Source organism: Equus caballus, chromosome 10 (assembly GCF_041296265.1).
Source record: "Equus caballus isolate H_3958 breed thoroughbred chromosome 10, TB-T2T, whole genome shotgun sequence".
Taxonomy (NCBI): Eukaryota; Metazoa; Chordata; class Mammalia; order Perissodactyla; family Equidae; genus Equus; species Equus caballus.
In genome coordinates this window covers 22,142,181-22,164,074 of record NC_091693.1, presented here as the reverse complement: position 1 = coordinate 22,164,074, position 21,894 = coordinate 22,142,181, and the positions used below count along the sequence as shown (strand labels likewise).

Here is a 21,894-nt window from a genome sequence, read left to right as displayed (position 1 = left end):
TTCATTTTCTTAGGTCATCTAGGTTTTATTCTCAGATTAACCTGACTGCTGCAAGGCCAGGTCCACGGGTCACCTTATTATGGTCCCGTGAAGAACTGTGCCTACTGAATTCTCTTGGTCTGTTCTCAAAGGGGGTCTCTGAGGAACCCAGCTTTTGCATTTATGAGAAGGCTGAGATTAAGGACACTGTCTACCATATTACCTCTACGAAGAACCATTAAAAAAAAAAGCCCTGAGACATAAGTGCCATGGAATATATGTGACACCCTCTGAGGAACTGGTCTGCTTTCTCCTCAGGGTCAGTGCATATCCTGTAATCATGATTCTTAGCTTGTGATGGCTGTCAGAGATATGAGATATAAGCTGACAGCTAATGTAACCCGTACGATGCTCTTGTCACACATAACATTCGAACATTAGTCATTTAGTGTAGATCCTATGAACTATATATCCCTGATCCTACTTTGCCTTGATGTCGAAGTTAGAGTCTAAATTTATTTCTGCACAAATCCTACTTTACCAACTTACACTCTTCCATTTAACTCAACTGACTTTTAAAGTCTTCCAGAAATCAATCATAGAATGAAGGAAAGAATAAAGCAAATCAAAAGTCACCTGATCCTTGATCATTTTCTTCTGTTATTGGGAAATAATGGCCAGTAACTGGGATGCTGTGTCTTTAGTCTCTTCTTGAACTGCCCTAAATTTCCGGTTAGAAAGCTTAGTCTCTGGTCAACGATGTCCCCACAAATGATGACAGCCAGGTCCTGAAACCTCCTCCTCACTTCACTTGATGTATCTTGCTCCTGGAGCCAAGACCTTTGGGCTGAAAAGTAAATTCACTTTGAGTATAAATTTCCTCTGCGCCCAGATGTCATCATTGCCACTGTCCCTTTATTTGGAGCCCCAGAGACTATTACACTCTGGAGGAATAAAACGAAACATTCTGACTGTGTGGGTAGCATGTCTTCCTTGCGTGAAGTGGAAGTGGGGTGACTGTGAGAGGGGAGACGGGAAAGGAGAACAAGCACGATACGATGCCCCCGCAGCAAGGGAATTCTCATACAGAGTGGTTTGTGGAAAGAAAACATACAAAAGGTGAGGATCTGGACATCTATTCCTTTAGAACCAGGTGTGCTCATGTACCTATTCAGAAGTCTGTATACACCTAATGTGTAGACACACCTCAGTGTCAAATTTACGAAGCAAAGCATTACCTAACAGACTATCTTCACTAATCATTATGTGAAAGAAACAAAGGAAAACCAATAGAAAAAAATTTAAACATATAGAACAAAACTATGGGGGCCGGCCCCGTGGCCGAGTGGTTAAGTTCGCACACTCTGCGTGGGCGGCCCAGAGTTTCACCAGTTTGGACCCTGGGCGCGGACAGGGCACTGCTCATCAAGCCATGCTGAGACGGTGTCCCTCACAGCACGATCAGAAGGACCTACAACTAGAAAATACAGCTATGTACTGGGGGGTTTGGGGAGAAGAAGAAGAGAGGGGAAAAAAAGAAGATTGGCAACAGATGTTAGCTCAGGTGCCCATCTTTAAAAAAACAAAGGAAAAACTACGATTTGTGGATATATACACATTTAGTCAAAGTATAAAACCATGCATTATATAAAATAAGTTCAAGAAAGCAGTTAGTTTTGGGCAAGGAAGAGGGGCATGGACTACAGGATATAACTTAGTTGCATTTCCATCAACTTATTTCTTCAAAAAAGTGCCAATAACAAAAAAAATCACGTACATCACGGAGGAAAATCTCACTGAGTGAAAATGGCAGAGTAGGAAGTTCCAAGGGCTCATCCCTCCACTGAAACATCAAAGTATCAAGTAAAAACTGTCAGAACCCTGACAAACAGTCAGAGGTTCACAGCAACAGAGAGAACGCTGAATCAAGAAAAAGGCAACTTAAAAATGGTAGGAAAGCTCTGTGCCATTTTTATTGCCCTTCCTTCACTCCCTCCCCAGTTTGGTGACGGTCTTGGAGACGGCAGCCGGCATTGCCAGAGCGGGACCCTGGATCTTGGTCCTGGAAGGAGCAGAGCAGACCTTATTCGAAAAGAATCGTGTTTGTCTGTTCTAACCTGTCTGGGGCCTACCTGAAGGACGGATGCAACGTGCCCATCCCTGTTTTTCCTAATTTGGAACTCACTCAGGGAGGATAAGCAGCGGGCATTTCTCAAAAACACCGCAAGGCAGACAGACAACCTGCAGCTGCCTGGAGCAAAAGATTACAGCGGAGGCATAGCTGAAAGGTTGGGAGGAAAAGCTAGGAAGAGAGTTTCTTTGGGAAATTAGGCCATTCAAAAGCACCAGTGTATAGTGGGGAATTTATAAAGCCACGTACATTCACAGGGCAAGAAACCTGTTCAGAAAAGACATGAGAAGACCCTAAGCTTTCCCTCTGGCTGATCTCTATGCTCAGTGCAAGCAAGAAATGAAGGCTAAGGCAGGGTTGTAAATGGCCTAGCTAAGCAGTGAAGAAGTACCCCAGGACATAACACACACCATGGAAACAGTGTACTGAGTGAGTGAAACAAGCCAGACGCAAAGGTCACATATTGTACGATTCCGTGTATATGCAATATCCAGAATAGGTAAATCCATAGAGACGGAAAGCAGATTGGCAGTTGCCAAGGTCTGGGGAAGGGGGAAATGCAGAGCGACTGCTTAATGGGAACAGGATCTCCTTTTGGGGTGATAATAATGTTCTGGAACTAGAGAGAAGTGGTGGTTGCACACCACTGTGAATTTACTAAAAGCAGACTTTAAAATGGTTAATTTTACATTTGGTGAATTTCACCTTAATTGAAAAAAAAAAATCAAACACATCCTGCAAATATCCAGTGAAACAATAAGTACTTTGTCTAAAGCCAAGAGCACGGCTTGGATGAGCAGGATTGCCACCATTATCTATAACTATTCTGGAAATGCTATCCAGTTAATTTGACAAAGAATAAAGTAAGATTAATCAATATTAGAGAACAGGAAGCAATCATAAGAAGTTCCCCCAATATGATTAAGCAAAAGTCAAGACTTTCAGTGATTTGAGTGGACATCTATCAAAAATAACTTTTTAGATGGCTGATTACAGAATTTATATCTAAAAATTGATAGCATTCCAAAACACACACTTATAGCAGCGTTACATGACGGAATATTTTTGGGAAATAGTTTAACACTTTGTATTGAATACTTTCAGGAGTTATTATTAGAATCCAAAAATCCACTTGTAGGAATTTTTGCAAAGCAAACAATGGCACACACATGAAAAGTTGATATGAAAGTATTATTTACCTCTATTAATAGAGAATTAATTGAGTGAGTAAAAGTAGACACAACCAGTGAAATACTATGCAGCTATTAAAAATGCTAACAATATATATTTAGTGAAAAGACACGTACCTCAAAGTTATGTACAGCATAAGCACATGAAAAGATGCTCAACATCATTGGTCTTCAGAGAAATACAAATCAAAACCACAACTGAGATATCACTTCGTACCCACTAGGATGGCATAATAAAAACATGAAAATAACAAGTCTTGGTGACCATTTGGAGGAAGTGGAACCCTCACACACTGCTGGTGGGAAGGTAAAATGGTGCAGCCACTTTGGAAAACAGTCTGGCACATCCTCAAACAGTTAAACATATTTACCATACGACACGGCAGTTCCACTCTAGGTTTATATCCAAGAGAAGTAAAAACATGTCCACACAAAAGCTTGCACACAAATGTTTGTGGCAGCATTATTTATATCAGCCCAAACGTGGAAGCAAGCCAAAGATCCATCAGCTGATGAAAGGAAAACACAATGTGTTATCGCCACATAAGGGAAAATTATTCAGGAATAAAAAGGGAATGAAGTACGCATACATGCTACCACAGGAGAAACCTCCAAAACAAGAAGCCGGTCACAAAAGACCACATGTTATACGAAACGTGCAGAACAGGCAAATCCACAGAGACAGAAAGGAGGTATGTGGTTGCTTGGAGGTGGGGAGAATGGAAGGATAAGGGGTGGTAACTAGAGGGTTTCTTTTCAAAGTGACGAAAATCTTCTAAAATTGACTCCGGTGACGGTTGCACATAACTGTGAATATACTAAAAACCACAGAATTGTACACTTTAAACAGATGAATTGTACCAAAAACGAATAATAAAGCTATTATTAGGGAAAAAAAAGGCTATGAGTAGACCTCTAATTACACACTTACTGAAGTATTTAGGGGAAATGTATAAACGTTTGCAACTTACGCTGAAATACACAAAAATGTAAAAAGATGGATTAATGACGAGTCGAGGAGCGAAGTATGGATAGGTAATGTGGTAAGGAAACAATAAAATCATGACAATAAAATCTAGGTGATAGACATACAAGTATTCAAATGTAAAATTCTTCAAATTTTGCTATACGTTGAAAATTTTCAGAATAAAATCATGGGAACTGGGAAGCTCATAATAATAAGAGTTCAATGAGATGAGCAGAAACAAAAATATTTTTAAGTAATTGCTCTTCTATGTAATGGTAAACTGAAAGAAGAGAACAAAAAGGTCAAAAATAAAAAGACACCATTCATAATGGCAAAAAAATTAAAAATCAAGGTGGAGATGAGAAAGAAGGAACCACACCCTTGGGTAAATGCAGAATCATAACCTGTTCCCAGTAGTGATAACTGAATCTTTGAGCATTTAAATTGTATCTAAATGAATGCACACATTGAGTGATTTCAGTCATAACGGCATGGGTTTGCCTTTTACTGAAATTTTTTAAAAAAATTTTTAAAGAAAAAATTTTATTATACCAATTTTTATGATATGAAATTAAACGACGAGGCGAATTTTACCAATATTTCAGCAGTTTAATGCAATTATGAAAATCAAGCATAGAACAATGAAAACTAAAAGGAAAATACATGAAAAACTTTAACAAACGTTACACTGGGGAACAGAACAGGGGTAAGAGATGTTATTTTACTTGCGTTAGAATGATGCTCAAATATGTACACGAGTGTGTGTGTACGCATACACACAGTCAACTTGCAGGAAAGACAACACCGTCATCTTTAGCAGAAACCTTACCACTTTAGACGTGCTTAATCCTCGATCTCCAACGAAGCTTTCATATTTACAGGGCCGAGAGGAAGAGACGTGGGAAGCCAACCGCGATTTGCCAACTAGGCGGTCAAGGACCTGAAGGACCGAGGGGGAAACGAACGTTGGAACCTCAAACCAGCACCAACCAGCTTCAGCCCTCTCAGTGACTGACACAGCTGGACCCCCACAAGCAGCAGTCACACCCCCTTGGTATAATCCGGAAACCTGGACCAGACACCCGGATGCACTGACCATGAGCCCCTGCTCCTCAGTCACTGAGCCGCACCTTAAATCCCGAATCCGGACCACACACAGCTTTTACTGACAAAACTACTCCCCACCCCAGTCCTCGATCACCGAGCACTACAGAGACCAAACTCTGACCCCGGACTTAAAATCGTTGATCTCCACAGGCCTTTAATCACTGACCACCAGAATCCTTCAGGACTGACGCCAAAAGCACCCCAACCAGACACCCCAGTCACCGACTCCCACCTGCTTCTTCTCCGCCCACGGACTCCACTCCATTCAGACACCCACAGACACCTCGACCCTCTCATCCTCCTCCACCGAGACAGCCACACACACCCCCGATTTCCTCGTGACCCCAAACGCGACCTCCTAGAAGCTGCCCTTCCGTGAATCTTTATTCTGCGGCGAGCCTCGCCCACCCTCCGCGCCCGCCTACGGCGGCCGACGAGGATCTGAGACGTTTGTACGGAGCACGGACACTTGGATTTCCGGCTTTACCCTGGGAGGTAATATGTCCGCGCCCAGGTAGCCGCGGACCCAGGGAGCGGCCATCTTTCAATATTTGACGTACAGAAGGCAAAGCGGCCCTTCCGGCCAGAGTACACAGGGAAGGCTCGGAACGATGAAAAGCCACTGAAACAACCCCATTTCTCGGCACTTTACACCCTGCGCCGCAAACTGCGTTGATTTTCAGAGGCTCGAGGTTACACAAGACAAACATGCGGTGGGCTGCGTCCACCACAAGAGCTGTGGAGAGAAGTAATCCACGTTGCACAAAGAAAGATTTGGGCACGACCCAGGGGGCGCAGCCGTCTTAGAAGTTAGTGTCCGTACAAAATGTCTTTTTAGCACAGGAAAAAGAGCAATCGTATAGGCCAAAAGGCAAATTCCTCAGGAACGCTTCTGGCTGAAAGCGGAGGGCAGGAGGAATATTATTATAAGGATGGAAAAGAGTCTGGAGAAGCACTCACTATAGGGAGATACTGATAACGCCATCAAAGGAAGTGAAGAACTGTGATTCACAGAAAGCTAGCTTAACGTTGCGGGCAGGACATGGTTACCAACCATTAAAGGTGAGGAGAGCAGTCCGGAGCCAATGGGGAGAGGGAATCCGATGAGAGGCGGGAGTTTTTCCACCTGTAGTACCCGGCTTCCCTAGTGCCAGGGGTGGAGCCAGTATCAAGGGCGGGGCTTTGTCAGAACTGAAGGCCAGAGTTTCTGGAAGGAATAAGTAAGACAACTCTAGGGAGAATAAAAAGTTGTGCAAGAGAGGAAAAGTGAACATAGTATTTGTCGACTGAAATAAAGAGTCTTGGGAAAGGTTAATTAAAGGAGTCTATTTGATAGTCAAAGTGAGGAATTCGAATCTCAGGACACAGTCCAACAGGGTATTCTGAGGAACTGCTCCAAGGTCCACAGATATGACTGTAGTTTGTATACTTTTTTTTAACAAAGCAGTGTATGTGCAGAAAAGGGCTTACACATCTAATATTCACGTACTTCAAAGACACCATAAATGAGCTTTTCAGTTATGCATCAAACAGGGCTTGGGGAATTATTGTTATCTATGTGTGGAAGGAGGCAAGGACCAGGGTGGTTAGTTTTTCCCGCAATCTCTAAGAAATGCAGCTGGGAAACGTGAAATCGAGGTACCCTTTATGTTTTCCTGTTGTGGATGTCTCCAGCTGATGTCTTTATCATGGGATGTGGGGTTTCAAGGTCATATCTAACAGGCTTAGGATGGCCTGCATGGCTGCTTCACAATACAGCATGGATTTATGTACTCACTTTAAGCCCATGCAGCTTGCTTGCTAGATTCGCCTGACAGACCAGGGAGAGGGGTCCCAGTTTAGATTACATATACTACATGGCTGAGCTATAAATAGTATTTACAGAGTCATCATAACGTAAACACTAAATCTGATCCAACCAAAATTAACAAATAACTATAATGGAAGAATGGGGGAAAGGAAATGCTTGGGCGTGGAGGAGTGTGTTTGTAGGAGAGTTGTTTTCAAGCTTCCTTCATGATAAACCTATAGAAAATGTCCCCAAATGAAAAATCCATTATCAGTATATCCAAGTTACTTACAATATGCAAAGCTTTGAAAGGGTAAAAAGCTTTACAAAACTAACTCCTAAACTTAAGAGAATTGCAAAATGAAACTGAGAATCCTATGAGGCAGGAATTCCACTCCTAGATATTTACTCAAGAAGACTGAAATGATATGTCCTCACAAAGACCTACACAAGAATATTCATAGCACCTTTATTCGTAATAGCCCCAAACAAAAAGCAATCCAGGTGTCCATCAATATATGAACGGGTAAGCAAACTGTGGTATATCATACAACGGAATACAGATGTATGCAACAACATATGTTTGCCCAGGTTCAAACTCCTCACTTTGATTACTGAATAAACCCCACTAATATCTACCTGGACTCTATTTCAGTCAACAGCTATTAGTTTCAAGTTGGAGTTCTTGAGAAAGGAAGGGTAGCAGCCAGTAAAGCATTCATTAATAGAACATTTTCGGACAACCATGTAGAATTATCTACCCAATTAAAAATTTTCATTCTCTTTGACTCGACAATTCCAGTTCTAATCACTTCTTCACTAGAAATTATATGTGAAAACATTTGAGTTGAGATACAGCCTGCACAAAAATTTCTACCAACTATTTCTGGGCTTCTGTTCTTCCCCATTTCACCACCCCTCACCTTGGTTAAAAGCATAGCCCCGGCCTCTCTCTTAGCTCTAGCCTCCCAGGAGTCCTTTCTCTTCACCTTTCACCAGGACACGTCACCTACCACCCACCGGCAATCCTGGTTGGAGAAGATCTTTTCCTTCAACTCAATTTGTTTACTCTTTGTCCACAGTGAGTCAAGCTGCCTTCCTTGTACCACCATGGCTTACCCAAACCCTATTCTGTCCTCCAGAAGCATTCCCAGAGTTCTCTCCACCTCCTCCCAGCCCTCTAAAGGACGACTTCCTTTCCTGTACGGATATGTGCACCTTTATCAAGATGGCCGCGCCCACTGTAGCGTTGGGCTGCTGCGCACGTACCAGCGGCAAAGAGGGAAGGCGGACATTTTTGGGCTTGGTGAGCCTTGCTGAAGGGGATGGACCTCTGGGCCCCCATAGACGGGCTAGAGCACGCACATCGCCCTTGGGGATGCTGGTGATTGACGTAACGCGGACAAGTAACGTTTTCGTGGGCAGGAAAGTGGTTGTACGGACGGTCTTCCAAGATGGCGGCTCCCATGTAAATCCGCTAACAGGGCGCCGCCATACTCTCTCATAATGTCTTTGTCTGAAAGACCTGAAAGCTGAACCGAATGTTTGTCCGTGGAAGGACGTCCCGGGGTGGTGGTTGGCAGCCCGCAGACTCGGGTGCCACAGAAGTTAAACTTGACCAGTGAGGTGGAACAGCAGGGTTTCTTGAGTCTGAAGCGGAATTGGTGGACCGTGGCTTTTTCTACCCACCCAGCTGGTGCGCGAAGACTCTCTTGAGGGGTCTCATTTTCTTGTTTTGGGAGCGGAGTCAGGTTGAGCTGGGTTTGTGGAGATTTGTGGTTTGTGATAGAGGAGGGCTGTGGGGAGTCCTTGAGAGGAGCCAGCCGCTGTGGGGCGGGGGATGCATTCCGTGATTGAGGGAACGGGATGGTCGGGGATTCGAGTGGCATGGAGGAAGATTGGAGAGGCTCGGGGTTAGCCTCTGTGGAGGGGGTGAGTGTCTGGGGCAGTCTTGGAGGCAAAGCAGTGATTGGCGTGACCTAGGGGGTGGTTCTGTGATTGGGATGCACTTGGGGGATAGGTCGGTGATTGGGGTGTCTTTGAAGGATGTCAGGAATTGGGGTGCCCTTGAGGATGTGTCGGTGCCTGAAAAGTTTTCTGGGGGAAGATCAGTTGTTAAGGCGGCCTTGGAGGGGGATGTCAGCGACTGGAGCATCCCTGGAAGAAGATCAGTTGACCGGGTCAGTGATTGGGACGTCCTTGGGAGTGCTTACTAATGGGAGTGTCCGTGAAGGGACGTCAGTGGATGAGATATCCTTGGTAGGTAGTTCAGTGTTTTCGATGTTTTTGGCTTAGGTCCATGTTTGGGACAGACTTAGGGGAGGAGGTCAGTGACTGGGCCATCATTGGGGGTGGTCAGTAAATGGAGTGGCCTTGTGCATGTTGACAGCTGCTTGGGGCAGCTTTGTTTCTTGTGTTTGAGGGTCTCCAATGGTCATTGAGAGTCATGGGGGTCTGAGTGTTTGGGTCTGGATAGACCAGTGACAATCTGACAGAACTCATCAACTATGAACTGAAGTAGCTGTGTGGTCCATATTTTGGGTATGATGCCATTAGGCATTGACACCCAAGAGATTTATGGGAGTTGGAGCTTGAGAGGTCTCTGCGTTTTGGAGGGTTTTAAAGCTTATTGACTTCTCACAGGTTGTGTTAGTGCCTTCTTCAAAACTTGCTTTCTAACTTAACCCAAACCCTCCTCTCACTGTCTCCACAACAATGAACAATGCTTTGAAATGATCAAGGTCTAAACAAATCTAAAGTAAAATGCTTATTATGAAAAGATGTGGTGTCTGGCCCTCTGGCTTCCAAATTTGCTGCATATTTCTCTGGGATCTTCCCTTCTTGGTCCTCCACATACGTGAGAGGACATTCCTACATCCAAAATCCTGATAGCCAGAGATACACAGTGTTAAAATTTTGGTATATTTCCTTTTCCATACTTTTCTATGACTCATTTTATTACAAGGCTGTGATAACACTGCATATGTAGTTTGTAATTTGCTTCTTAAAAGAAACATAGCCTTGTGTGATAAAATTGTTCCAGTATTACTGACTTTTGGTACAAAGTCTTGTTGATAGCTGCATGGTATTCTATGTTGTGGATCTTCTTGCAATGTTGACTGAAGTTACTTCAAATCTTTGCAATAATTTGCATAGACTTGACGTATTGAACTACTCATATGGATCTGGACATTACTTGTTAAGTTTATTCCTTAGACTATATCTATGTTTGCTGCAAATAGCTTCTCTTTCCCTTGTACTTTTATTATTTTTTATTTTCTGGTAGATATAAAAGCAGCTAATTTAAAAAAATATTTTCTCTTTCATTTCCTCGCTGAACTCTTATTTTACTAATGTGTTTCAATTCATTCTTGCAGGTTTTCCAGATAAGTGGTCAGAACACCTGCAGGTAAGTTTAGCTCAGAGAAAAGAATATACAATTTGGATTTGGGCTGACGTAGGTTTCTATCTATATTCTGCCACTTACGGTGTGAACTTGGGCAAGTTTCTCAACCTCTCTGAGATTCTTTTCCCATTCATTTAAAAAAAAATCACTACCAACTACTCAGACAATTAAAGTACCTAGCACATAATAGGTACCCAAGACAGTTTAGCAAGTATTATTCTGGTGTTTGTACCTGTTTCTCTGGACTTTTTAGGCTTTTAAAATTTTCTCATTTGACTTTGTTTTCACCCTATGTCTTTATAACAGTCTTTCTCTAAATGTCGGTTTAGTTTTGAGTACAGTTTTGGTACAATTACATAATTTAATGAAGATAGCTTCATTTGTGTTTCTTTATTATAAAATAATTATATGTTTCTTATAAAGTAAACCATTGGGTAATATGTATTACTTTTTTTTCTTTAGACTACCCTATTAACCTACCAGCTGAAGAAAATACAGTTAAATTTTAGATATTCATAAATGTGTGTGTATCTAAAATACGTACATACCTACAAATAAGGACTCACACAACTCTGAAAAACCTGTTTTACTCATAGTTGCAGTTTATTATAGCAGTGAATTTCTGTAATCGCCAGGTCCTGGCTTCCCGGGATTATGTAGTTCCTATGAGGGAAAGAAGTGAAGGTACCAAGATCAACACTACATGCTTGACCAGAGACCAGTTAGAGCTTCAGAGAAGAGCCCAGAATCAACAACAGAGCAGATATTAGAGTTGCTGGCTGTGTCTAAGGGCTCCAGAAAATGTTCAAGTCCCAAGTGAGTTGTTTCTTTATATATTTATTTTCCATTTGTCTTTCCAGTGGATTTGAGGAGGTTTAATAATACACATATTGAAAGAATATATTTATCTAATATTTATGAAGACTACTCTATACTAGATACAGCATGAAAGGATAGATGTCACAATTCAGGAAAAATACTGAGGCAAAAGATCAACTTCACAGCCACGTTGCAATGAGACTATGAAAATCTTATGTTTATATAATTGTTTAAAGTTAGAACATAGATTATAGCCCATGAGGTTCTAAATAGTTAATAAAATTGAGCTGCAAACTTGTCTCTAGTATTCCTTGTTCCACTTAGCTATTGCTGCATAACAAGCCACCCCAAAACCTAGTGGTGTACATTTATTTTCATCATCCTCATGGATTCAGTGGGTCAGGAAGTAAGTCAGGACCCCACGGTGATGGCTTGAATGTTCTTGGGTTCCAAGATCAACGATTTGCTAGAAAGAACTCACAGTACGCAGCAAACTGTTATACTCTTGATTATAGTTTATTACAGCAAAATAATTCAGATTAAAATCAGCAGCAGAGAAAGGTGCTTAAGGCCAGGTCTAGGAAATACCAGGCGAAAGCTTCCAGTTGTTCTCTCTCGGTAGAGTCATGTGGACAGTGTTTAATTTTCCAAACAATGAGGTGTAACAACACACATTGAGTATTGCCAGTCAGGGGAAGCTCACTCAAGCCTTAGTGTCCAGGGTTTTTATTTATGGTCAGTCACACAGGCATAGCTGACTACATGAATGGCTGGTCTTAGTCTCCAGCCCTGTCAGAAGCCAGGCTGCTACAGTGTGGCCCAAGGCCCCCACCATAAATCACACTGATAGCGTAGACTATCTGGTGCGGCCCAAGGCTCCCAGTAAACAGAGATATTTCAAGGGCTTAGAGGTTGCTTCCCACAGACAGAGCCCAACCTTTATTTGTCACGTGCGAGATGTGGACAACCCAGACTCGCTGTGTTAATCCTTTACTGCTGGCTTGCCTCCACACCATGATGTCTGGAATGTCAGCTGGGAAGACACAAAAGGTTGGGGACTGGAATCTTCTGGAGGCTTCCTCATTCCCGTGTCTGCTATTCAGGATGACATGACTCAAAATCTAGGCTAAACTGAGGCTGTTGACCGGAGTACTTAGGCATGGCCTTCTGTGTAGCATGGGCTTCTCACAGCACGAGGCTGGATTCTGAGAGAACCACACTGAAGGTGCACGGCCTCTTCTGCCTTAGCCTCAGAAGTTGTGCACTGCCACTTTTACAGCATTTTGTTGCTTATGAGCAAGTCACTAAGACCAGCTAGATTCACAGGGAGGGGAATAGGCTGCACCTCTTCATGGCGGAGTGGCAGAAGGTTTTCAGGTGTTTTGGAATGTGAGATGCTATTGTTGCTGTCTTTGGGAAATATAATCTACCACATGGCCATAATAAAAAATCAGTGATTTACCTTTCCTTAAGGAGAAAGCTCCTCTAGAAAAGTAAATCATTCATGTCACTTAAGTAGGAAGAAATTTCTGTGATGTGTCATTATTATTTAGATTATGTAGTGCTCAGTGCCCTCAATAGCAAACCACTGATAAAGTGGTAAGTTTCCTTTGGTTATTTCTCAGCAGTTCTCACATAAACCAGTGGTGTCATACCAAAGCCACACTCAGTGCTTCAGGGTTTCAAAACAGTACAGCCCAAATCACAGCTTCCTGGTTGTCTGACTTTATCCAGGGATAAAACCTAGATTATCAAGAAGAATGGATGGATTCTGTGGTGACGTCTTCAAACAGCCCATCAAAGGGTCTTCCAGAAACAGCACTCAAAATTCCTTTTTTTATTTAAATCAGTGGTTTTCAATTGGGGATGATTTTGTCCCCCAGGGGATATTTGACAATTTCTGGAGACATTTTTGATTGTCACAACTGGGGAGGGATGCTAATGGGATCTATTGAACAAAGGCCAGGAATGCTGCTAAACATCCTACAGTGTATGTCACAGGCCTCCACCACAAGAATTATCCAGCCCAAAATGTCTGTCGTGCTGAGGGTGAGAAATTCCACTTTATATTGACTAGCAAACATTTCCAAGTTACATTTACTAGTGAAGTCTTAGAATATTCCCTTCATAATCTCTTCACATCCCAAAATGCATCATCAACTCTCAGTTCATAGTCAATACTTACTATTTCTTCTATTTAAAAAATTTCCGATTGCATTAGTGAAGCTTAAAATATTCTCAATGTCACAATTTCAAATAGTACAAAAGTTTATAAAGCAAAACCTGAAAGTCCCCCATCATCCTTTTTCACCACCCTCAAGGTAAATAACCTAAAACCTTTTATGTGTTATCTTCTGACTTCCCTTGTCAGCATTTACATATGTGAATTTGTATGAATTTGAGTTGGGGGTCCCGGGCCCATTGTGAGTTTCAATCATTCTGTAAGACTCAACTCACAGGCCTCAAAAAAGCTGTTATGCTCACAGTTATGGATTATTACAGTGAAAAGATACAGATTAAAATCAGCGAAGGCAAGGATACATAGAGTCCAGGAGACACCAGACATCAGCTTCCAGTTGTCCTGGCCCAGTGGAGTAGCATGAACAGCACTTCCTTCTCCCAGCAATGATGTGTGACAACAGGTGCAAAATGTTGCCAACCAGAGCAGCTCTCCTGAGCCTGAGTGTCCAGGGGTTTTATTGGGAGTCTGTCAACATAGGCATTCAGCATACAGGACTGACCTTAGCCACTCAGTCTCCAGCCCCTCAGAAGTTGAACTGATACAGCATAGCCCAGGGCCTCCGGAATATGAAAACACATTTATCAGGCTGGATATTCCAGGGGTTCAGAGGTTCTCTCCCAGCAGCAAGTCAAGGGCTAGTCCTCTTGGCAACAGGTCTTTCTTTGGAATGTACAGGGCATGGGCAACCCACAGCTTCTGGATTAACCCTTTATTGCACAGAACCTAAATACCCACATTGTCATAATTGAGGTTGCAGTTTATGTACTTTTCTGTAACTTATTATGTGCTCTTAATCGCATACCTTGGAATTCTCTCCATATCAGCATATAAATAACAAATAGGAGTAAGTGAAAATTTTTTGGAGTTCCTACAGTGTGCTCTGTTTGCTCCAAATTCAGTCATTTAATCTCACAACAACTTAGGAAGAAATGTATTTGCAGTGTTCTGAAGGCTCCTGGTTTCACTGTGCTGTCGTTTGGGTTACTTCCTTCTGGAGTGCCATGCCACCTCTCCTCTCTGCAGCTCATTGTAAAGCATGCAGTTGATTTCGTGAGAATTGGTTCCAGATTCACCCTTGTGAAGTTTAACCCTCGTGATTTTTCTCCTCCCCGTTGGTGCCTGCATGGTTTATATATCTTTCTTTTTCTTTTCTTTGGAGGAAGATTAACGTTGAGCTAACATCCACCACCAATCCTTCTCTTTTTGCTGAGGAAGATTGGCCCTGAGCTAACATCTGTGCCAACCGTCCTCTATTTTATATGTGGGATGCCTGTCAGAGCATGGCTTGAAAAGCAATGCATAGGTCCGCGCCTGGGATCCGAACCGGTGAACCCTGAGCTGCCAAAGTGGAGCATGCGAACTTAACCATGGCCCGTGGTTTATATTTCTTACTTGCACCATATAAATATATTGTACTCTCATGCACTTACATTTCTCTCTTGGCAAGCTAGTATGCTCCTTCAAGGTAGGAGTGAGTCTTAGTTATAAAGGAGTGCCTAATACAGTGCCTGACATATAGTTGCATACACGTGGGTTGTAAATGGTTTCTAGATTAAAGGATTTAAGCACGCTCTATTCTATTTCTCTTTTGTGAATGAATGAACATGTGAGTCAGTGAACGATTGGAAGAACAGAGAGAGGATATTTTAAATAAAAAATTGGTTTTTCCTACAAAGTATAATGCAAAACTAGTTATATGGAAAGCAGTCACATACTTACCATGTGAAAAATTATCATAAGAAATTCTTATCTATCTTCATAATATTAACCAGTGATAATCCCTTTAGAATGAATAGGAATGTTCTATTACAGGGCTCACTGTCGTTCAAGGATGTAGCTGTGGTTTTCACCTGGGAGGAGTGGCAGCTCCTGGACCCCATTCAGAAGAACTTGTATCAAGATGTGATGTTGGAAAATTATAGCAACCTAGTATCAGTGGGTAAGCAGAGCTTTTCCTGGATAACATAGGCAGTCGATTGCCTTTCCTTTCTCGGTGATGAAAGAGTGGAACCTTACAAGAGCCATACTTTTTAGACTTGTGTTCCATACATCATGGATTTTAGTATGTCTCTGGCCTCTGACAGAGTGTTTTTCTCTCTCTTCCAAAGTAAAAGCCCTTTACTTGGCCAAGATGCAGTGTTCAGCCCCTTAAGTGTAATCTTCCCCATTTCTCAGAGGCCTTGTAGCCCAAGTTTTTGGGTCTATGGGTCCTCTATAATTTTCCTTGGATAGGGTATCAAGTTACCAAAGCAGATGCAGTCTACCAGCTGGAGCAAGGAACACCATGGAGAATAGAGGAGGAAATCCAGAGTCAGACTCATCCAGGTGAGTGAAAGACCAGCCCTGTGGGATAAATGGAGGGAAAATCTCAGTCGATCAGAAATAGGGAGGCACCTCTGAAAGGTCGTTTGGAGTAATCTTCTTGAAGTTTTTAAGCTCTGAATGTGACTCAGAACAGCTTGCGTGAGCTCCCACATCCGTTAATATTGATTCCACTTTTTGATCTCTCTATTTATTAGTGCTCTTTTGCTTGCTTTTTGAAAGAATACATTTCCTTCTTTTATGTATTCTGGTCAAATCCCTCCCTAGTTCTTGGAACTTGCTCTTTTAGTTAATCTTTCTCCCTGCATCCTCAGTTTACCTGTCTTCTTCTTTCCATCTCCCTGGACGATGGTTATAGCTCTCTTTGCTTATATACTCAGGCATTCATAAATTCTCTCTTCTCCTCATTTTGTATGTCTCCCATACTTCTCGTAGCCCATTTTTTTTTCCTTCTTCTACTTACAAATGTCTCAGACTTTCGTTGTATACCCACAGTCTTATTTCCTCTTCTCTCCTTGGCCTTTGCTATGAGATTCTACTCCTTCTGTTACATGGTCATTTTGGATTCATTGGTCTCCTTTCTAGACAACACCTGGAAAGCTGATAATCAGACAGACTGGCACCAAAAAAGCCAAGGCAACCTTGAAACTCTGGAGAGTCACCACAAAAATAATGCATTTGGAAAAACATCTTCTCCAAGCTTAAACCTAGATGTGCCTTTAGCACAAAGATCTCCTACCTTTGACATACTTGGGAAACATTTGAAACTTAATCTAGAGTACATTATTCAGAATAAAAGCTATGAAAGAAATGATGTTGAATTTAATGGATGTGACAATTTATGTCTTTATACTAAGCATGAGAAAGTTTATACCAGAGAAAAATACAGTGAATATAATGAATGTGTAAAGGCTTTCCACCGTAAGTCACAGCTTGTTAAACATTGGAAAACTCAGACAGGAGAGAAACACTATAACTGCAGTTTCTGCAGGAAAGCCTTTTCCCAGAAGTCGGACCACATTCAGCATCAGAGAACACACACAGGAGAGAAGCCCTGCGGTTGCAGTAGATGTCAGAAAGCCTTTAGCCGGAAGTCCCATCTAATTTTACACCAGAGAACCCATACAGGAGAGAAACCTTATGTATGTAATAAATGTGGGAAAGCCTTTACTGATAAGTCATGCCTTAATAAGCATCAGAGAACTCACACAGGAGAGAAATGGTTTGCATGTCACGTATGTCAGAAAGGCTTCAGCGATAAGTCACAACTCACTTTACATCAAAGAACTCATATGGGAGAGAAACCCTACAGATGTGGCGAATGTCAGAAAAGCTTCAGCAACAAGTCACAGCTCATTATTCATCAGAGATCTCACACAGGAGAGAAACCCTATGGTTGTGATGAATGTGGGAAAACCTTCCCCCTTAAGTTTAGCCTCATTTTACACCAAAAAACTCATACAGGAGAAAAACCCTACGGATGCAATGAATGTGGGAAAGCCTTTATCCAGAGATCTGAGCTCATCAGACATCAGAGAACTCACACAGGAGAGAAACCTTATAATTGCAGTGAATGTGGGAAAGGCTTTAGTGTAAAGTCACTCCTCAATACTCACTGGAGAACTCATACAGGAGAGAAACCCTATGCATGCGGTGAATGTGGAAAAATGTTCTCCATCAAGTTTAGTCTCATCCTACACCAAAGAACACATACAGGTGAGAAACCCTATGAATGCAGTCACTGTCAGAAAGCTTTCACCCAAAAGTCACACCTCACTATTCATCAGAGGTCTCACACCGGAGAGAAACCTTATGAATGCAGTGAATGCCACAAAGCCTTCAGCCGGAAATCATATCTCCTTATTCATCAGAGAATTCACTCGGGAGAGAAACCTTATGAATGCCTCGAATGTGGGAAAACTTTCTCTCACAAGTTTAGCCTCATTATTCATCAGAGAATCCATACAGGAGAGAAACCCTATGGATGCAGTGAATGTGGGAAAACTTTTCCTATCAAATTTAGCCTCATTTTACATCAGAAAACACACACAGGAGAGAAACCCCATGAATGCAGCGAATGTCAGAAATCTTTTGCCCAGAAGTCACATCTTATTATACATCAAAGAACTCACACAGGTGAGAAACCTTATGGATGCGGTCAGTGTTGGAAAACTTTCTCCCACAAATTCAGCCTCATTTTACATCAGAAAACTCATAGAGGAGAGAAATCATGAATGGAGGAAATATCCAAAAGTTGTTATTGAGAGTAAATAGCTCATTACACCAGAGTTTACATAGGAGCGAAACCTTGAGAATGCAGCAGATGTGGACACACTTTCTTTTGAAACTCACAGCTCATTACTTGTTAGAGAATGGTACTGGCTAGAATGCCAGGCAGGAGGAAGTACCATTCCCAATAAGTATCAATCAAATGTAGCCCAGAGGAAATAAATAGGAAGGAACATCTCTGTATGTAGTGATTGTGGGGATGTTGTTGGCATGATATTCAGCTACATCAGTATCAGAGAATTGCCACTGAGGAAATAATTCCGTGCTTTAAAGAACTGGGGAATCATGCTTTCATGGGCATCATTTTATGAGGGAAATCATTTTCTGCAATTGTGACATAATAAGCATTATAGAAAGTATTAAATATGTAAATAAATACGCTTGTCAGAAAACAGAAAAAATTATATCAGAACGATGTGAAGAGATGTGTTTTGTACCTATTTTTATTATAAAGATTGTTCATATTTGGGAATTGCATGTGTTAATATAACAATTGTGACTCCCTGGTCCATGTGCTTAAATGTCCATAAACCTTTTCCTTAGAATATCTGCATTGAGTGTTTCTATCATTACAATGCTACGTAAGTTGTAGTTGAACGACGTGATTCATTATTTTAGTAGGAAATCTTAATAAAATACTGAATAGCACCCCCCACCACCACCGTTACTCCACTATTTGCTGGTATTAGTAAATGGGCCTGGAAGATTTTGAGCCTTCCTTTTTTTCATCGATTCTAAGAGGAAATTTTTCCCCGCATATTAACAATGCTGTTAAAATGCCGCATAAAGTTGAGGGCCTGATGTATTTACATGGAGAACGTCGTACCTAAAATAGTGGTGCATCGTACAACCAAAGGTACCTTAGATTGGATGAAATACAGTAGAAGCCATCATCTTTATACAGAATTTTGTTTCTTCTAAACCAGCCAGATATTTAGGGTTTGAAGATGGTAACTCTTCACGGGTATTATACCCCTTTGACTTCTAAACAGTTTGATAGTCCCTGATATCAGAAGATGGAAATTCAATATTAGCTTTAGTCCTGGTATTGCTTGATTGGGCAATGTGGCTTGTTCCTATGGTCAAATAAAATAGGCTTCTGTTTCTCTCATACTGCACAAGATGTGCTTCCTTTTGAAAGAGCTTATGCCAAACTTTAGAGATATTTTTATTAATCCCTGTCTACCATGTAGCTGGAAAGTCTCATAAATTCTTTTCTTAAGTGAGGATTAAGCCCTAAGATACAATGAGCTTGATTTCAGTTTTACAAAACTGTATTTCCTTTTTGAGCACAACGCTTTCCATTAAGATGGGGGAACTGCAACTACAGCAGTCACCAGTTTAAGGTGGTTGACTGGAGTCCCAAGACTCAGCAAGTTACACTTACATAGACTCTAAGAAAGTCAAAAGCTACAATATAGCATGAGAGGCAAAAAACAAGAAAATAAAACACAGGTAAACATCAAAATGTTCTGCAACACGCAGGCAGAGTCCAGGGACCTTCTTCAGTCACATAGAACACTATTCATCTCCAAATCACAAGCCACCAAAATATATATGAAGTTCTCAGTTTCAAGGGGAACCGAGGCACAAGTTTGCTGAGAGGTCTTTTATACTCGCTGGTTACATAGCCAAAACTAGCCTTTGTAAAAACATGTGAGTCATCCGTCTCCGTATTTTCAATAAGCAATGTAGACATGCTGCTGTATGCATCTTAGGCAATACAAAATAGCATGAAGGGAAAAAAAACATAAATAAGAAGGGCTAACATTAATCCCAGGGGCACTGACAGACTTTCTATTCCAAACCCAGGAACTGACAGTGTTGCTCATGGGGAAGATTTGAGAATCTTCAGAATGTGACGGGTGATAATGAAATCTCAAGTACAGTGTGACATATTGGTTAGCAAAACAAATACTACTGTCCTACTGTGTGCATTTCCAAAGGATTTGTTCAGGAGTGACTGGGACCTCTCCATTGTCTTGAGTGTGAAGCCCAGAAAGTTGACTAGGGCACTGTTCTGTTGAAGACGAAGATTCTTGCCTGTAAGCAGCAAAATCATTTTAGTGAATCGGGAGTCTTTGCACACCTTGTCCCTCACGAGCTCCCACCCCAACCACTTTCCAAGAAGAAAGTCACTGTACCCATGGTGAGATAAGCACTTCCCAGCTTCTTGACATGTTCAAAATACTGAAGTGGGTCTCAGTAGGAAGAACCTTTCCACTGGAAAGGTGGTAAATACCTGACTCATCTTTTCTCATTCTTGCTCATTCTCTCAATCTCTCACACTCACTCTTAAACCTTATTTTCAAGGAAGTAACTGCTATAGGATAACAACCAAGAGTTAGTAAAGCCTACTTTCTCCAGGTTGCATTTTAATTCTAAACCTAATCTTGATCCTGTGCGATTGGGAATTAAATAAACTCCCTCTTGCTTGGCAAACTGATTGGCATTCTGTCATTTATAACTGAATCCTGTTTCACTATGATGTGAGACTGGTAGCTAATGATCGTATTGCTGACCCCATCAGTTCTCTCCTTACAGCCTGTCTGGGGTGCAAGGAAAATAGAACAGTGAGAAAGACTATTTTGAGTTACAGAATCTTAATCTTTTTTTCAGCTTGTGCTGGTTATCAGCAGAGTGGGAGCTGGTGGGAAAACATCTCAAGGCCATGTCAAAAAGAATAAATCTTTAAACGTTTCTCATCATTTCTTCTCATTACATGGTACAGGCCCCTCCAAGTTTACCTCCCCATCCTATCATAACAGGCAACAGGCCTGAAAGTGGCAGTGGGTTTTCAGGAGAACTGGCATCTTGAAGATGTATCTGCAGAGGACTTATCTGGTGGTGGTCTCCTTGCGGCCCTTTATTATCATCGAGTGGATTCAGGTGCTTTTGGCATTTTGCCGTCAAGACTTGTCCTACACTCAGCATCAGATTACATAAACCCAAAGATTAGTGGTTTATCTCAAAATCCCCCAATTGCAAAAATAATCTTGATGGATGGAAGGCATGATATTGATGCTAGGTGGTGGGGACACAGGAATTAAGAATTCCATTTTTTATATGACTCGAGTTTTTATAATGAAAAATAAAAACAAGGAACCCAAAGTCCTCTAGAGAGCTGTAAAAACACTGGTAGAAGACAGAAGGCAAAGGTACACATTTGACTTTGCTGAGTAACCCTTTATCCCTTGAGCCAGATATCCAGGTTGGCTCACCAGTGTGAGGCTACCCCAACATATGTGGGTTCAGAAGATGTTACAAAATATTGTGTTAAAATCAGTGACTTGTCCTTTAATCCAGCAATTTAACCATGATGTCCCTGGTTTTGTCAGTAACTACAGATGTGTTTCCAACACCTGCCAGACCCTCTGATTTAAATGCTAATAAACATTCTATAACCTGCAGCCATACGCACAATTGTACCTCATTCCTGCTGCCATTTCCATTTCCACACTTGGAATAGTTCAGTCTTTGTAAAGTGCTGTGATAGTCATTAGGGGTGTTCATAAGTATTCCAGATCTTTCTCCTTCTGGGTACTTGGAAGGATTGTATTTCTCTATCCATTTGAAGTTACATCTCATCATATGATTTGCTTTGGTCAATGAAATGAGAGGGAAAGAGATTGTGACTTCTAAATAGAAGCCAT

At 41.7% G+C, this 21,894-nt stretch overlaps 2 protein-coding genes and 1 long non-coding RNA gene across 17 annotated transcripts in view; 1 reads left to right on the top strand and 2 right to left on the bottom strand.

Annotated features, from left to right (window-relative positions):
• LOC100065203 (zinc finger protein 613) overlaps nucleotides 1-8,546 on the bottom strand; it is an 18,015-nt gene extending 9,469 nt beyond the window's left edge. Inside the window, exons 1-3 of one of the 12 annotated variants that reach the window (XM_023651466.2) lie at nucleotides 8,184-8,546; nucleotides 5,097-5,207; nucleotides 616-826 (exon numbers count right to left, since the gene is read on the bottom strand). In XM_023651466.2, coding sequence (XP_023507234.1) covers nucleotides 616-630 — 15 coding nt within the window. In that variant the 5' untranslated portion in view covers nucleotides 631-826; nucleotides 5,097-5,207; nucleotides 8,184-8,546. Of the gene's footprint in view, nucleotides 1-615; nucleotides 827-5,096; nucleotides 5,208-5,606; nucleotides 5,935-8,183 lie in introns of those variants that run through there. The other 11 variants (XM_070224867.1, XM_023651464.2, XM_023651465.2 and 8 more) reach the window with 11 other exon arrangements.
• On the top strand, nucleotides 8,370-18,788 carry LOC100065231 (zinc finger protein 84). 4 transcript variants are annotated; one of them, XM_070224899.1, is made up of 6 exons: nucleotides 8,370-8,469; nucleotides 10,541-10,572; nucleotides 11,205-11,385; nucleotides 15,443-15,569; nucleotides 15,863-15,955; nucleotides 16,538-18,788. In XM_070224899.1, exons 3-6 carry the CDS (start codon nucleotides 11,371-11,373, stop codon nucleotides 18,184-18,186), a joined length of 1,884 nt encoding a protein of 627 aa, XP_070081000.1. In that variant the 5' UTR covers nucleotides 8,370-8,469; nucleotides 10,541-10,572; nucleotides 11,205-11,370; the 3' UTR covers nucleotides 18,187-18,788. The 4 variants fall into 4 exon arrangements, with proteins under 4 accessions (XP_070081000.1, XP_005596531.2, XP_070081002.1 ...); XM_005596474.4 differs by having other exon boundaries at nucleotides 8,440-8,859; XM_070224900.1 differs by lacking the exon at nucleotides 8,370-8,469 and adding an exon at nucleotides 8,715-9,422.
• On the bottom strand, nucleotides 11,150-21,894 carry LOC138915956 (uncharacterized). Its single transcript, XR_011422507.1, has 3 exons — nucleotides 21,671-21,894; nucleotides 20,171-20,284; nucleotides 11,150-11,232 (listed from the first exon to the last, which is right to left on the bottom strand). It is a non-coding gene; the product is annotated as an uncharacterized lncRNA (long non-coding RNA).

What these genes read in the sequence shown, in the direction of transcription:
- LOC100065231 (XM_070224899.1), top strand. An exon ending in TAGCAACCTAGTATCAGTGG is followed by an intron (nt 15,570 to 15,862) that starts GTAAGCAGAGCT and finishes TTCCTTGGATAG; the next exon opens with GGTATCAAGTTACCAAAGCA. An exon ending in CCAGAGTCAGACTCATCCAG is followed by an intron (nt 15,956 to 16,537) that starts GTGAGTGAAAGA and finishes TCTCCTTTCTAG; the next exon opens with ACAACACCTGGAAAGCTGAT.